General features: G+C 37.6%; 1 protein-coding gene across 1 annotated transcript in view; it reads left to right on the top strand.

Moving 5' to 3' along the window:
- KCNB2 (potassium voltage-gated channel subfamily B member 2) overlaps positions 1 to 13,088 on the top strand; it is a 423,932-nt gene extending 410,844 nt beyond the window's left edge. Inside the window, exon 3 of the mRNA XM_075353177.1 lies at positions 5,024 to 13,088. Within this exon, the coding sequence (XP_075209292.1) occupies positions 5,024 to 7,144 (2,121 nt within the window). The 3' untranslated portion in view covers positions 7,145 to 13,088. The remainder of the gene's footprint in view (positions 1 to 5,023) is intronic.
- The last annotated feature ends 1,423 nt before the right edge of the window (positions 13,089 to 14,511 follow it).

The following is a 14,511-nucleotide window of genomic DNA, read 5'->3' as shown; positions in this document are numbered from 1 at the left end:
CCTGCTGTTCAGAAGTGGCTGCGGAGGCAAAGCACCACATTCTTCTAGAAGGGCAGTCCTCAGGTGATTGAGGTTCTGGGGCACAGAGTTTCAAGCCTATACATGGCGACTCTGCTGTTCCCATAGGTTTTCTATGGGCTTCAGGTCTGGAGAAAGTGCAGGCTGCTCCATTTGAGGTATGCCAGTATCCGGCAGCCATTCCCTAGTTATGCGACCTCGATGAATTGAAGCATTATTGTCCCTGAAAAGGAAATTAGGTCTTTGTTGTTCATGCATAGGCATAATAACTGGATTATGTTATTCAAATAATAGGGACTTGTCACTGTACCTTTCACAAAGTGTAGTGCAGTTCTGTATTAACTAGAATAACCTGTTTACACCGTAACACCACCACCACCAAAAGTCTCGTCTGGTGACAACAGTGGCTGATGCATAGCACTCTCTTTGACGTCTCCAACATTGCCGACACCCATCATTTATGCTCGGCGTGAATGGACTTTCATCCGTGAACAGCACTGAGACCCACGTCCAGCAAGACAATGACACCTGTGTCTGGTGGTGTAGTCATGTAGCCTTGCAGCTCATCTGGCATGCAAACCACGCTGACGTAAACGGTTTCAAATGGTCTGACATGACACTTGGGTCCTTTTCAACTTCTTTAAATATGCCTGGAGTTGTGTGGCATTCATCATCCAAAGGGCATTGTTCACAATGAAGTGGTCATCGGTGTAGGATGTGGCCAAAGGACATCCACTTTTATGCCTTTCTGTAACTCTTCCAGTCTGTTGATCAATTGCTAGGTGTCGTCTTGGTCTCATGATGTCAAAATGTGTACCAATTCTAAATGAACCCTAAAATTTATTGGCTGACTCATGGATTAAATACCTGTTGTGAATTTTGTGCAAAAAAAGTACTGAAACATTGAACAATTGGACATTTGCATTCAAATGTTTTGAGAAGGTCACATTAAGTTCACCTGAAATGGTTAGAGTACATTTTAAGATCATCCTGAAATTTCACTTAAAAGCCAAATATTCCAAGCTTTTTGTGAGTAGTAGAACAAGATGAATGTAGCTGGGTCACCCGGATTGCTGCCAGTTGTAATCTGATAGCAATGCTGAACATTTACCAATTTTGAAGAGAAGTACCCATGATATGTCTTTCATCTGCTGCATTAAATTTCCTTAGCTAACCACTGCCTCTACGGCCCTCAACTTTGCCCTTTTCTTGGTACTTTTTCAAAAGAACTTGAACAGCACATCTTGAAACCTCAGTCTGGTTTGAAATTTTTGCCTGGAAGAGACCTTGCTGATGCAGTATAACGATCTTGTGTCTTATTGCTGTGCTCAGTCTTGCTATGGGGTATGACCTGTGATATGAAACCATTTTCCACAACCTTACCTGTGTAGCACAATTTGGCTGTTCCTCTGATAGTCTAAAACCTTCTACACAGCTGTTTCAGTAAATGACGGGGTTTCTATCTAAAAATGAAAATCATGATCAGTATAACCTTTTAGGTTTAAGTAGTTATTCGTACACCTGCTGATAATCCTATAAAATGCCTCACTTTGTACAAATGTGCCTAAAAAATCTAATGTTGTTTTGAAGGCAAAGGGCAATTAGACCAAATATTGATTTGATTTAGATTTTCCTTTTGTTCAATCACTTTGCATTTTGTTACTTGATAAAGCTAAACTATCAACATTTCTTACCACTTTTATTTTTGGAAGCATTTTTTCCACATCTGGCTAAAACTTTTGCACAGTATTATATCTATATTTATACTGTATGTAGTAGAAAAATGTAACAAACTTAACAGATACATGCCAAGTCATATCCCTGATGTGAACAGAGCCTGTTCGGAAAGTTATATTTGCCATCTGAATCGACTTTGCACATAATAAGTTTACTCAGACGTGCTTTATTCAATTACCGTATTTTTTCGCTTTATAAGACGCACCTGATTATAAGACGCACCCCCAAATTTGGTGAAGGAAAAGAGAATTTTTTTTTTTTTAATGTTAAATGGGGTCCATCTTATAATGCCAGTGTCCGTCTAACAAATCATATAGGGTATATGTCCCTCATAGCCCCCATCCTAAAATTAGCCTCCCTTAATCTGGATATGGCCCCCTTATATTGAATATAGCCCCCTTGTGCTGGGACACATCCCCCTTTGCTGCCCATGGCCCCTATAGATGGCACACCTCCCCTGTGTTTGATATGGCCCCCATACTGCTGCCCATGGCCACTATAGATGGCACACCTCCCCTGTGTTAGATATGGCCCCCCATACTGCTGCCCATAATAAAATAAAACACTCTTTCCTTACCTTCTCAGCGCTGTCCCTCCTCGTGTCTCCCTCCTTGCAGTTGAGCTCCGGCTTCTTCCACTTCCTGGTTCTTGTTGCCTGTCATGTGATCGGCACGGCAGAGTGATATCATCTCTGCATGACTGATCACAGACAGCAGCAGCAGAGACACCGGGAGATCAGCGCTGGAGGTAAGTAAAGCTTTTTTTATTTTACTATGGGCAGCAGTATGGGGGCCATATCTAACACAGGGGGGATCATGTGCGATCAAAGGGAGCACAGGCAGATATAATATGCCCTGCTGCCCCAGCCCATCAGCGTGATGCGGTTTCAGCACCACGCTGATGGACAGCGGTTGTGCATATTATATGAGCGGGAGCAGGAGATCAAACGCTGCCGCCCGCAGCTTTCACCTGCCCCCAGCACCGCTCCAGAGCGGACACTGCAGTATGCAATATATATATATATATATATATGTATATATATATATATATATATATACACACACACACACACACGTATATTCGGTTTATAAGACGCACCCCCTACTTTCCCCCAAAATTTGGGGGAACAAAAGTGCGTCTTATAAAGCAAAAAATATGGTAGCTACTTATTTATATTCACTTTTGTTGATGGGCTATGTATTTAATTAAAGTTCTTGTGACACAGGACTGAAAAGTTATGAAAAAAAGAAGCATTTTTTAAATCTGAGCAATATCTTAAAATGTCGAATACAATTGTGAAGTTTCTATTTTTCCTTCTTCCTAACATTTTGTACTTAACACCAAGGAATCTGCTGTATTTAATTATATTTTCACGATGCTTAGTCATACTTGTGTGCATGCTGCTGTTATTAAACTTTACAAATGCGGTAGACGCTATTGATCTGCCATTTATATTTTAGCATTTTTCTACTGCAGGGTTTTAAGCTTCCCCAGCAGGCGTAAGACTACAATAATACATGTAAATAATGCAATTAATCTCGGTACATGAGGTCTCTGTTTTTACAGACTTTGCATATAATCTTGATTGGTTACTGTTTTAGGATACTTCTTGTTCAATTCTTTGTATTGTTATTATAAAAATGTCAGACTGACTATTGCTGAGTTTTACAAAATAAAGTCTAAGAATAAGCAGTGGAATAAAAACTGCCAATTATTTATATATAGAGTCTTTATTCCTGTAGTATTGGCAATTAAAGAATTTAAAGGAGTAAAATCCCATGTCCTGTAAGGTTTAAAGCACCATTCCAGCATTTTGTTTGTTTTTTTTACTTCCCTGCTGGTGTAGCGTTTAAATCTAAGTTCCGTGCCCCCAGTCTTATACTCACCCTGCAGCGTTGTCATCAGTTATCACCGCAGCTCTGGTTGGTTCTGTAGTCTGTGATCTGCTGGCAGCTCCAGTGTTTCTTGGAGAGAGCTGAAGGTTACAACTCAATACAACTCTATGGGAGCCTCATCCTGGCATTCATAGACTTGTATTGAGAGTTTGTGAGGTCACTTCTGACTTATCAGTCAGAAGTTAAGGTCAGAAGATTTGTGCCGCAGAGTGAGTACATAACTAGGGGCAGGGACCTTAGATTTATAGAACCTCAGTGATGAAAAAAAACCCACTGGTGTGGTGCTTTAAGAGATACTGAGTGTAGTGGCAATATTGAAAATACCAAAGTTTACAAGTTTGGGAATTGTTTGGCTGTGCGTAGTACGGTAGCTCAATTCCATTCCATTGACGGTATTTCACGGGTCTGACTGAGGGGAAATTTACACTACTGGACAATCACGAATGATGCTTGTTAAAAATGCTTGTTCCATGATTGATTATCTTGCTGTGTAAACAGGCTGCCGATCAACTTTTGAACGAGAAAAATACTTGTCCATTAGGTGAAATGATCTCTTATGCAATCTAGTATAGATCGTTCAGTGGGCATCGTTAACAGTGGTCTGCCTGTGTGCAATCAGGCATTCAACCAACCGCCGATTGGTAGAAGGTTACCGATCTTGCTGTCTGTTAACCTGTGTAAATGGACCCTTTTACTAGCTATACATATATAGACAATTGAAAATGTTGGACAAACCCTTGAAATATACTGACAGAACTGCTTTTATGAAAAAACAAATTCTCATTTTTTACATTTGCGTATTCATATCTCATGCATACTATGCTAATTTTTAGGATTCTATTGCTAATATACCGAACATCATAATCTTTGAGTTATCAGATTTTAAACATATAATTCAAATTCCCACTAAATACATAGGAAAGAGAATTGCCATACATAGAAATATAGGGATTATGTAGTTTGGACCAGCTCCAATGTAGCAATAAGGATCTGATCACGTGAGTTCTTTCTACTAACACTACAGGAAAAATGGGGCATTGTACGACACTTAATGAAATCAATGGGTCATCCATTTAATGCTTAAACTAACTGTGCACTCCAGAAATAAAAGCTTCAAGAGAGTAATTTTCAAGGAAGGGGTTGGAAAAATAACATATGCAATAAATACATCCACTGGTGGTATATATATAATGGCAATAAGAGTGTGTTACAGATATTTGGGTGGTTTTTAATATCTAATTTCTTAGACACATAGTTGATTAGTTATGCAACATGACAAGGTGATAATAAAGAGTATCTGCAATATTAAGAATTTTATATTTTAATTGTTATTATCCAACATTAAATCCTTTTTTTTCAATCTTGTCTTTCAGATTTTGGCGATTATATCAATCCTGTTTATCGTGCTTTCAACCATCGCATTATCACTGAACACACTACCTGATCTGCAAGAACCAGATGAATTTGGGCAACCGAATGACAACCCTCAGTTGGCACATGTAGAAGCAGTTTGCATTGCGTGGTTTACAATGGAGTATCTATTGCGATTTCTTTCTTCACCCAACAAGTGGAAGTTTTTTAAAGGCCCTCTGAACATAATTGATTTATTGGCCATTTTGCCATATTATGTGACAATTTTCCTTACAGAATCCAATAAGAGTGTTCTTCAGTTCCAAAATGTTCGTCGAGTGGTTCAAATTTTCAGGATTATGAGGATATTACGTATCCTTAAACTTGCCAGACATTCAACTGGTCTACAATCCCTAGGATTCACACTCAGGAGAAGTTATAATGAACTTGGATTACTGATATTATTTTTAGCTATGGGAATAATGATATTTTCTAGTTTGGTGTTTTTTGCTGAGAAGGATGAAGATGCTACTAAATTCACAAGTATACCTGCATCATTTTGGTGGGCAACGATAACTATGACTACAGTTGGGTATGGAGATATTTACCCTAAGACATTACTTGGTAAAATAGTTGGGGGTCTTTGTTGCATCGCTGGAGTCTTAGTGATTGCATTGCCAATTCCTATCATTGTAAACAATTTCTCTGAATTTTACAAAGAGCAGAAAAGACAGGAGAAGGCAATAAAAAGAAGAGAAGCACTTGAACGAGCTAAGAGAAATGGGAGCATAGTGTCTATGAACCTGAAAGATGCATTTGCTCGCAGTATGGAGCTGATCGATATTGTTGTAGATAAGTCTGCCGATGGATCTAATAAAGTGGAGAACGCTAATGATAATCATTTGTCTCCTAGCCGATGGAAATGGGCAAGGAGGACAATGTCTGAGACAAGTTCAAATAAATCATTTGACAATAAATATCAGGAGGTCAGTCAACATGACTCCCAAGAACTATTAAACAATTCTTCTTCCAGCCCACAACATCTCAGTGCCCAGAAACTAGAGGAGCTATACAATGAGATCACAAAAGCACAGTCACATCCTAGTGTTAACTCTGCCTATCATGAGCAATCAGTCATTCCACCTGCATATGAAGAGGAAATAGAAATGGAAGAGGTTTCTGCAAAAAGAAACCAGTTATCAGTTGCTCCGAAAGATATGATAACTGACATGAGAAGTGTCTCAAGTATTGACAGCTTTGCCAGTTGCGCAACAGATTTTACCGAAGCAGAAAGATCTCCTCTTACACCATTTCCTGGGAGTAACCTTGAAATGAGGTTCCCTGCATATACCGTTAGTGAAGAAGGTGGGAGGGAGGTTAAAACATCTCACTTTCAGCCACGTACAAAATACCCAGGTTTTGCCCCCAAAGATGTCACATTTGAGTATAAGTTATCAGAAGCCTCAGGTAGGAGTGAATGTGGAACCCCAAAGATACTTCTCCAAGAACAAATTGGTGCTGAGCGAGAGGATAGTCAGAGTTCAATGAAACTGAATAATCCAATTAGGTCTAGATCGTTAAAAGTTAATTTCAAACAGTCAAAGGGCAGCACTCTCCCAAATCCAGCAAATATCACAAGTGCAATGCCAGCTAAGACAATAGAACACCCATTATACACTCATCTTCAACTAAGCACACTTTTTCTGCAAGACTATTCATCCTCCGAGCAACCAACAGAAACAGAGTCTCCAGGTGTATTTCCAAGGCCTCCTACACCACCTTCTCAAAATCCCAAATTAGTTTCACTCTCTTCCAAGAAGAGAAGCAGCTTCACAGAAATAAACACAGAAGATGATGACTTCATGCAGGTTTGTGAATCAAAGCACGATACTCAGGAGGACATCAAAAATAACTGCGTTGAGGAAAAGAATGATGGCAACTATGCTACAGCAGACACAGATGTGCACTCGTTGCAGAAATCAATCAATCAAAATTGTACTCAGGACATTTACTTGGCCGGAGAGGACCTTAAACAGGACAGTAATCAGGAGGAAAGTAAAGTGGAGAATCATTTATTTGTCCCAGAAATCCCTTCAGACACCGGTGAAACAGGTTATTGTCAGACACGTGAGACCAGCATGTGACTAGTTGCAAGAGCAATAAGGACTTTTTTTCTTAAAAGCACTAAGGTTGGTAAAGCCTACGAACTCAAAAGGAAAAGCCTCAAAGACATTCATAAACTATTAATTTTGCATGGCATGAAGAATTGCTTAGTAAAATAGTTCAGGAACTACCTTTTGTAACAAAACATATAATGACTCAGCAGCAGTGTGTAATTATGAAAGCCCTTCCTAAGAGCCAGTGTATTGCAAATCCTGACATTCTTGATCCTTTAATCCATGATTGTAGATGTGTTTTGGAACATTTAAAAGCAGAGTAGAGTTTGTTCAAGAAAGGATTATGGGTCACTGCATGCATCAAAGATGGAAATGAGGTTCTGTGAGCTTTAAGAAAGCCTATATGTGTACATATGTTAGCTAGGACAACTGAATATAAATAAAGTATGTAAAGCGAACCTATTACTATGGACACAGGTATAGTACTTCCTTCACAGTCTACTGTTTGGAGGACTTGTACAGACTTATATTATGTTGCAGAATTGCAACCTTGTCGTTAGCTTTTCCAGTGATATTGGTGTGAGAAATACAACATGGATACTGTGTTGGAAAGCTCACGAAAAACTGGAATCGTTATGCAACTGAAGTAAATGCTTTCTGTTCAGAGATCATTGTTGGTTTAAATTAAGAAAATATTTTTTATTTTTTGTGCTATAAACCACTGCAGATTTTGCTGTGCATAAAATTGTTTTTGCATTTCTTATTTAAAAAAAAATAAAGTAAAAAAAAAAAAATCAGGTAAGATGAAACAACCACAAATGCAAGTGTGAAGACTGATATTTAATGTGTTAACTTGCCAAAAATGTTATTAATAATATTGTCCCAATGTCGAGTACTCAAGAACAGTTCTTGGCCGCCACGTAAATAGTGCCAACTGCTATAAAATACTTCATTTTGCAATTTACTTACTGGATATTATCTTGTGTATCCCTGTGCAGTCTATATTTGTTGCTCCAATGGGGCTATTCTTGAATGAAGAACATGTTAGAATTGGAATTTTCCTTGAGAGCCGCCATAAATATGTTCATTGTTCCTGGTCATTCCAATAAAGCAACAGTATCAGGGATTAATACTATTTTTAAAAATAAAGTGACAGCCTATTCATCCTTCATAACGGGACAATTAATGACATTTTCATCTTCAAACGTGAAGAATCAATGACTCATAATATCGGGTCTGTCCACTAATGCAATCATTTTTAAAAGTCTCAATGAGATAATGGGCCCGATTCATTATTACATTTGTGTCTTTGGTTGTATTTTTGTTGGTTTTGGCCTACTCTTCATATGCACCTTATTCTTTTCACTTGCACCTTTTTTAACGTCTATTTTATATGTGTTTCTTTCTTTTTTAAGTTTGCCATTATGAGCAATATTAGGTATCTCCAGGGGTTTTTGGTTGATTCATCAATTGCGACTTTTCTAAAAGTTGTGAAATTTTTGCACACATGTACTTCTGTTCTTCCTGGAGTAATTTTATATATGTCTGAATTTTTTTGCAATGTTTTAGTAAAATATGCAACTTGTTGCTCTAAATAGGTAATAGACAAAACAGAAGAGCATTTTTTATTTTGCACACGTGCCATTTTGAAGAGTTTGGCGCAAAAAAAATCAACTAGTAACATAACACAAAAAAAGTAAATTAAAATAAATAGAACATAATGAATCGGGCCCCTTTTTTTAAGGTTTGAAATAATATGTTGAAGGTTTGAGATGATGAAGTGATAGAAAGACCTGACCAAAAATTCAGCTGGCTTTATGTATATGAGGACCTTTGAGTGGGAATCTGGGAGCTGAGAACCTTAATATTCAATAAGAGTGCCAGTGCTCAATTTACTCCTGTTATCCTCATATACAGAAGGCATTTCTAGGTAATTTCCATCTATGGCCCAACAATGACTCATCTCAATGAAGCTAAGAAAAACCATGTGGTCTTGAAGGGGCCTATTGTTCTTATCAGCATCTCAAACTATTATATCAATTGATGGGGATCTGAGACTCAAGATCTACATCAATACTTTCTCAGAAATCTATAAAGCATGTTCTAATATTGATTATTGCTCAGGATTGTGGAGAATTCTTCACTCTAAGGCACTCAGTTTTCTTTTATTTATATGTCTGATTTTGGGGAAATGTAGAAGACAGTATTAAATGCTTTAATATTGGGCTTCAAACCAAAGACTTAACTCAATCCACATGAATTAGAGGTGGGCGATCTTTTTACAAAGATATTAGGAATAGTGAAGAACGAACACTACCATGCTTGGGTGCTGGGTACTCGTAACAAGCAATTGGATGTTCGGATGGGCACGATGCGAGTACTCGAGTATAATGGAAGTCGCAGGGGAACTCAAGCTTGTTTCCAGAAGATTTCCTGGAAAAATGCTCAAATACCCAGTTAACTCCAAGTATCTGAGTATAATGGAAGTCGAGACCGTCCGAGCGTCCGACTGCTCGTTATGAGCACCGGAGCATGGTAGTGCTCATCACTAATTAGGAAGGTTTATGAATATATTTTGCTCCTTTTGCAAATCTATGCCACTGAACAGAATCAGGGCAGGTGGCTACAATGACATAGACATAACCTTTTTTTAGGGTGGTATTTTTGTATTATAAGATAAAACACCACCTAATATTACTTACATGAAAATACTTAGGAAGGAAACGATTAACACTTCAGTGGAGAATTACACCATATATGTTTCATTTAATTTTGGAAATTCCCAAATTAAAAATGTATCACTCTCTGCCACCATTATTTTAAGTCAAAGGAGAATTCGGTGCTGACCTGATTACAGTATGAAAATAGGCATACTTTACAGCACCCTATGGGCTTTTAGTCTCTCGAATTTGCAAGTTGATTTATAGTGATAATTACAGTATATTAAAGAATTGTCCAGAGGTTCATTTTCAGTGGTTTGGGAAACATTTGTCTTTTCAATGAGGATGTTAGAATGTAGAGAAAAATAATGAAAACTTTCATACTTCTGATGATATAGATTACGCATGACTGCTTGCATATCTGCATGAAGTCACATTTCTAGGCACTATTTGCTTGTCAATGCAATAAAACTATTGCATTTTTTCAACTGACATGAAGGAATTTTAAACCTTCTCTTCTTCACTCTCAGACACCTTAAGCCATGAATGAAGATCAACTAGTAGTTTTAGGTAATAACTTAAACATAATAGATTTTTAATACGTTTTATGAGCTGATCTAAAATGATAGCATGTGAACCAATGTAGACCAGACTGGAGAAAATAGTGCTTTTGGGCATATTGAGAGGAGGTAATGGCACATAGACTATAGTTTAAATCCTTTCAATCACAATTAAATGGATCTCCCACTAGGAGTAAGCAAAAAAAAAAAGTAAGGGCATATTCACCTACTATAAAGCCACTGAAACTGCTGAATAGGGGCTCAAACGTTCCACCTTCTAAATGTGAATAGCATGTGCTGACGCTCAAGGAACTCTCCCAGTCTGTCAAAAGGAATAACTTGGCTCAGAAGATGCCTGGTAGATTTCTTCAAAGTAATTTCTCCTTCAAACAAGTCTTGAAGTATGGAGAACTATTCTTCTTGCAGAGACTGACACACCAATCTAGCATGCCACTGGCATACTGAATTGGCGTGTCAGTATCCGCAAAAAGAACAATTTTCCGCTTAACCTCACCACTGGCATGCTGGATTGGTGTGTCAGTCTTTGCAAGGAGAATAGCTTTCCCCTTAACCCCACCACTGGCATGCTGTTTTGGTGCATCAGTCTCTGCAAGGAAAATAGCTTTCCCATTAACCTGCCCACTGGCATTCTGGATTGGTGTGTCAGTCTCTGTAAGGAGAATAGCTTTCCCCTTAGACCCAGTCTTAGCCTCAGATACAGCCAGATCAGATCACATACTTTGCATTGACAAGGTACAACCATCTCGAAACATTGTGTCTGAAAATTGAGGTTCTGATCTGGCCTAAATCCTAAGTCATATGACAAGGCTCGTTAAAGGGTCACTTTTGACTTTTAGGATTGCTACCTCCTATAGGTGGCACTAGAGTTTGTCTACTTTCTCACTGAAGAGACAATCTGATGTAGGGAAACAGACTTTTGAGCCCTGTTACGACTTTTCACCATCTCAAAGTCTTATTAGCTTGCTTCTATTAGGGTTAGTGTTCTTCATTAATGAGCACTACTTTTTACCTTCACATAAAATACAGCCAGTGTCCATGGGTGCCATCTTGCCCTTAAAAAATGATGTAAATCAGGTTATAAAGCTGCTAAAATGGATCCTGACAAATCCTTCTTTTTCTCTAATTATAAATGCACAAAATGCAACAAACAATTGCATTTTGTGTCTTTAAAATCAGAGAAAAAGAAGTAACATGAATAAATTTGTATTCTTTATCACTTATGTCACACTGCAAATAAATTTTAAAGTAGTATTGCCTGAGATGTTATATTTTATTTTCAAGATGTTAACTGTAATTTTTTCTATTGTGACAAAAACGGGTACTGTGTGTAATATTATTCTGGCATTTACAACTGTTATGTAGCACAAAGAGGTAAGATAGAAATTTGTTCCCTGTTGCTGAGCTGATGTTTTTATATTATACAGTATACTTATTGTACTGGTTTAACTATGTTTCCCATTTTAACAGGCAGGATTTTGGAAAATTACAATTTGATCATCATCTGTAGTTTAAATGCATTGACTAACCTGCAATCAGAGGGAACAACACAATATATATTTTCTGTAAAATTATTAGAATTGAGCTAATCGATCCACCAGACCCTGGTCCAGCAGCCCGGTCACTATTTTGTGGTTATTGGATAAGAGCCCTGCCAACCTCCATCTATCTGCCAGCATCCTTGAATCATGTTTTGATTAGCTCGCCTGGTAAGACATCATCGTTGTAGAGTAACCCGGCGTTGTGCAGGCCTAGTAATTAAAAGAAGAACTTGTAGTTAGGTCATTGCTTACAAGCACTACCACTGAACCAGTTTTTGCTCATCTCCAAAAAATTATATAGAATGAAAAGAAAAATAATAAAAAAAAGTAAAAAGACTTGGGGAAAAAAACATTAACTAATAAAGATATAAAAATAACTATATTTAAATACTGTCCAAATTAACAAAAAAAATAAGGAAAATAAATCTAATTATGAATGTTTTACTTGATTGTAGGTTTTTAATTTCCCTAAGGAATAGAATATACACTTGAAATTCAACTTCCCAATGAAGACTTAAAAATAGCTATAAATGCTATTTATTTTCTTTATTCACTTGCAGACTGAACACTGCATCAATTTCAATAATGGAGCAGAGTAGGAGGACACTGGAATTACTACAGATCTTTGCTTTCTCCATGCCAAGAGATACAAACATAACTTTAGTAAATTAAAGAGAACCTGTCAGCAGCATTTTGTAATGTAAAGTAAAGACATGACTCTAAAGGCCCCGTCACACACAGAGATAAATCTTTGGCAGATCTGTGGTTGCTGTGAAATCATGGACATATTGTTCCATTTGTACACAGCCACAAACCTGGCACTGATTGTCCAAAATTTCACTGCAACCACAGATCTGTCGCAGATTTATCTCTGTGTGTGACAGGGCCTTAATACTGATTAAATTTATATCTTTGATGAAGAAATCCATGCTTTGTTGTTGTTCTTTAATCTCCAGTTGAAGTTTTCTGCAAATTAGATTTTGGTACACAGTGGCCGGACAGTACACTGGGGCTTCTCCTCCCTGTCTGTTATTCTCTGGCTCCTCTGGTCTGTGACTGACCTGCCTCCTCTGGTTGAAATCTCAGCATTGACCGGTCATTCAAAGACCAGAGGCAGATGGAGAAGTGAGGGAATAAAAGTCAGGGAGAAGACCCCCTGTACAGTCCAGCTCCTGTGCATTAAAATCTTATTAGCATAAAGGTTCAAATGCTGATCAAAGAAAAACAACAAAGCAGATTTCTTCACCAAAGATATCAATTTAATCTGTATTACAGTTCCATTACAGCCATGTTTTCACTTTACAAAATCGTGCTGACAGGTTCTCTTTACTCAAGCAGGATATTTCACAGTAGTGCGTATCTGTAAAGCTTATTTTCTCTATTCTTGTTAAATCCACTACTGATTTTGGCTAAAAAAAACCCCGTCATGTGTGATTCCAGCGTATAGCTAATAAAGTGCCGTAATTACAGCAGCATCAACAATAACCCAGTCTCACTCGCTACAATGTGAGAGAGTAGGGTTGGAAGCATAATGTGAGCCATATTAAGAAGAGCTCTCACATATTTAAGACACGACATGTAATACCTTTGTCAGTATGCATTGTAAACCATGAGATTGGCCCCCTAAAAGGTATAACTTTAAGTTTGATTTTTTGTTTGTATTTTTTTTAATCACAAATTGGATTTTGCCCAGTATACAACATCCCACAGGTCGTCACAATTTTTAATTTAGACTTTGAATTAAAGAATTCACTGTATGCCACAAATGTTTTTATATTCCATTGCTCGGCTTCATTGAAATGCTTTAATATTTTATTGGGGATATGAGTGATACAGATTCCAAATACTGTCATGGTCATAGGGATTGAAGCAATTTCCGACCAGTCTCATTTTCTAAACCCAAGAGCAAACAAGCCTGGCTCTTGGCCTTGCAAGATTTCTAGCATCCACTCCTGAAAACAATAGATGACTACTATTCCCTGTCACCAGCAGGATACACTAACAATCAGCAGGTCTTTGCTTGGTGCTTTTTGAGAAATGGAGCTGTCCAAACATACAGTATATTGTAAGTTAATAGACAGCCTTGACCATTGTTTTAGCCATTGTAAGGGGCTGAGCCTCCACATCCCTACAGATCATATATAGGAGGCATCTCCTTGATGTGCCATAAATGAGTATAATCCTTGTAACATTGATTTTCACTAAATATATCCCATATTGATATACCGTAAATGTTGAAAGTGGGAAAAGCCTTTTGGCTTCTGCACATTTCCTACAAAACAATACGTACATATTATGTTAAATTCCGATATATGATTCATGTAAAAATAACTCTTACACATGTAACATAAATTATATAATTTTGAAGAAAAGGATTAATTAATTCATTATGTTTTCTAGTAATTGTGTACTATATTTCAACAACATTATATTGCAGACTGAAGGCGGTTGTCTTTACTGTGACATAAGCAATAAATTGCAAAAAAACAATTTTAAAAGGGGTACACCAAAATTGAAACCTAAAATCTGTCCAGGGGATAGGTGATAAGTAAGTGGTTGAGATCTGACCGCTAGGAACCATAAGATTGGAGGTTCTTTGTTCTCCCTTAGAAAGG

This window comes from Anomaloglossus baeobatrachus, chromosome 6 (genome assembly GCF_048569485.1).
Source record: "Anomaloglossus baeobatrachus isolate aAnoBae1 chromosome 6, aAnoBae1.hap1, whole genome shotgun sequence".
Classification (NCBI taxonomy): Eukaryota; Metazoa; Chordata; class Amphibia; order Anura; family Aromobatidae; genus Anomaloglossus; species Anomaloglossus baeobatrachus.
The sequence above is the reverse complement of the archived record's forward strand: the minus strand, read 5'-3'. Positions and strand labels throughout refer to the sequence as shown.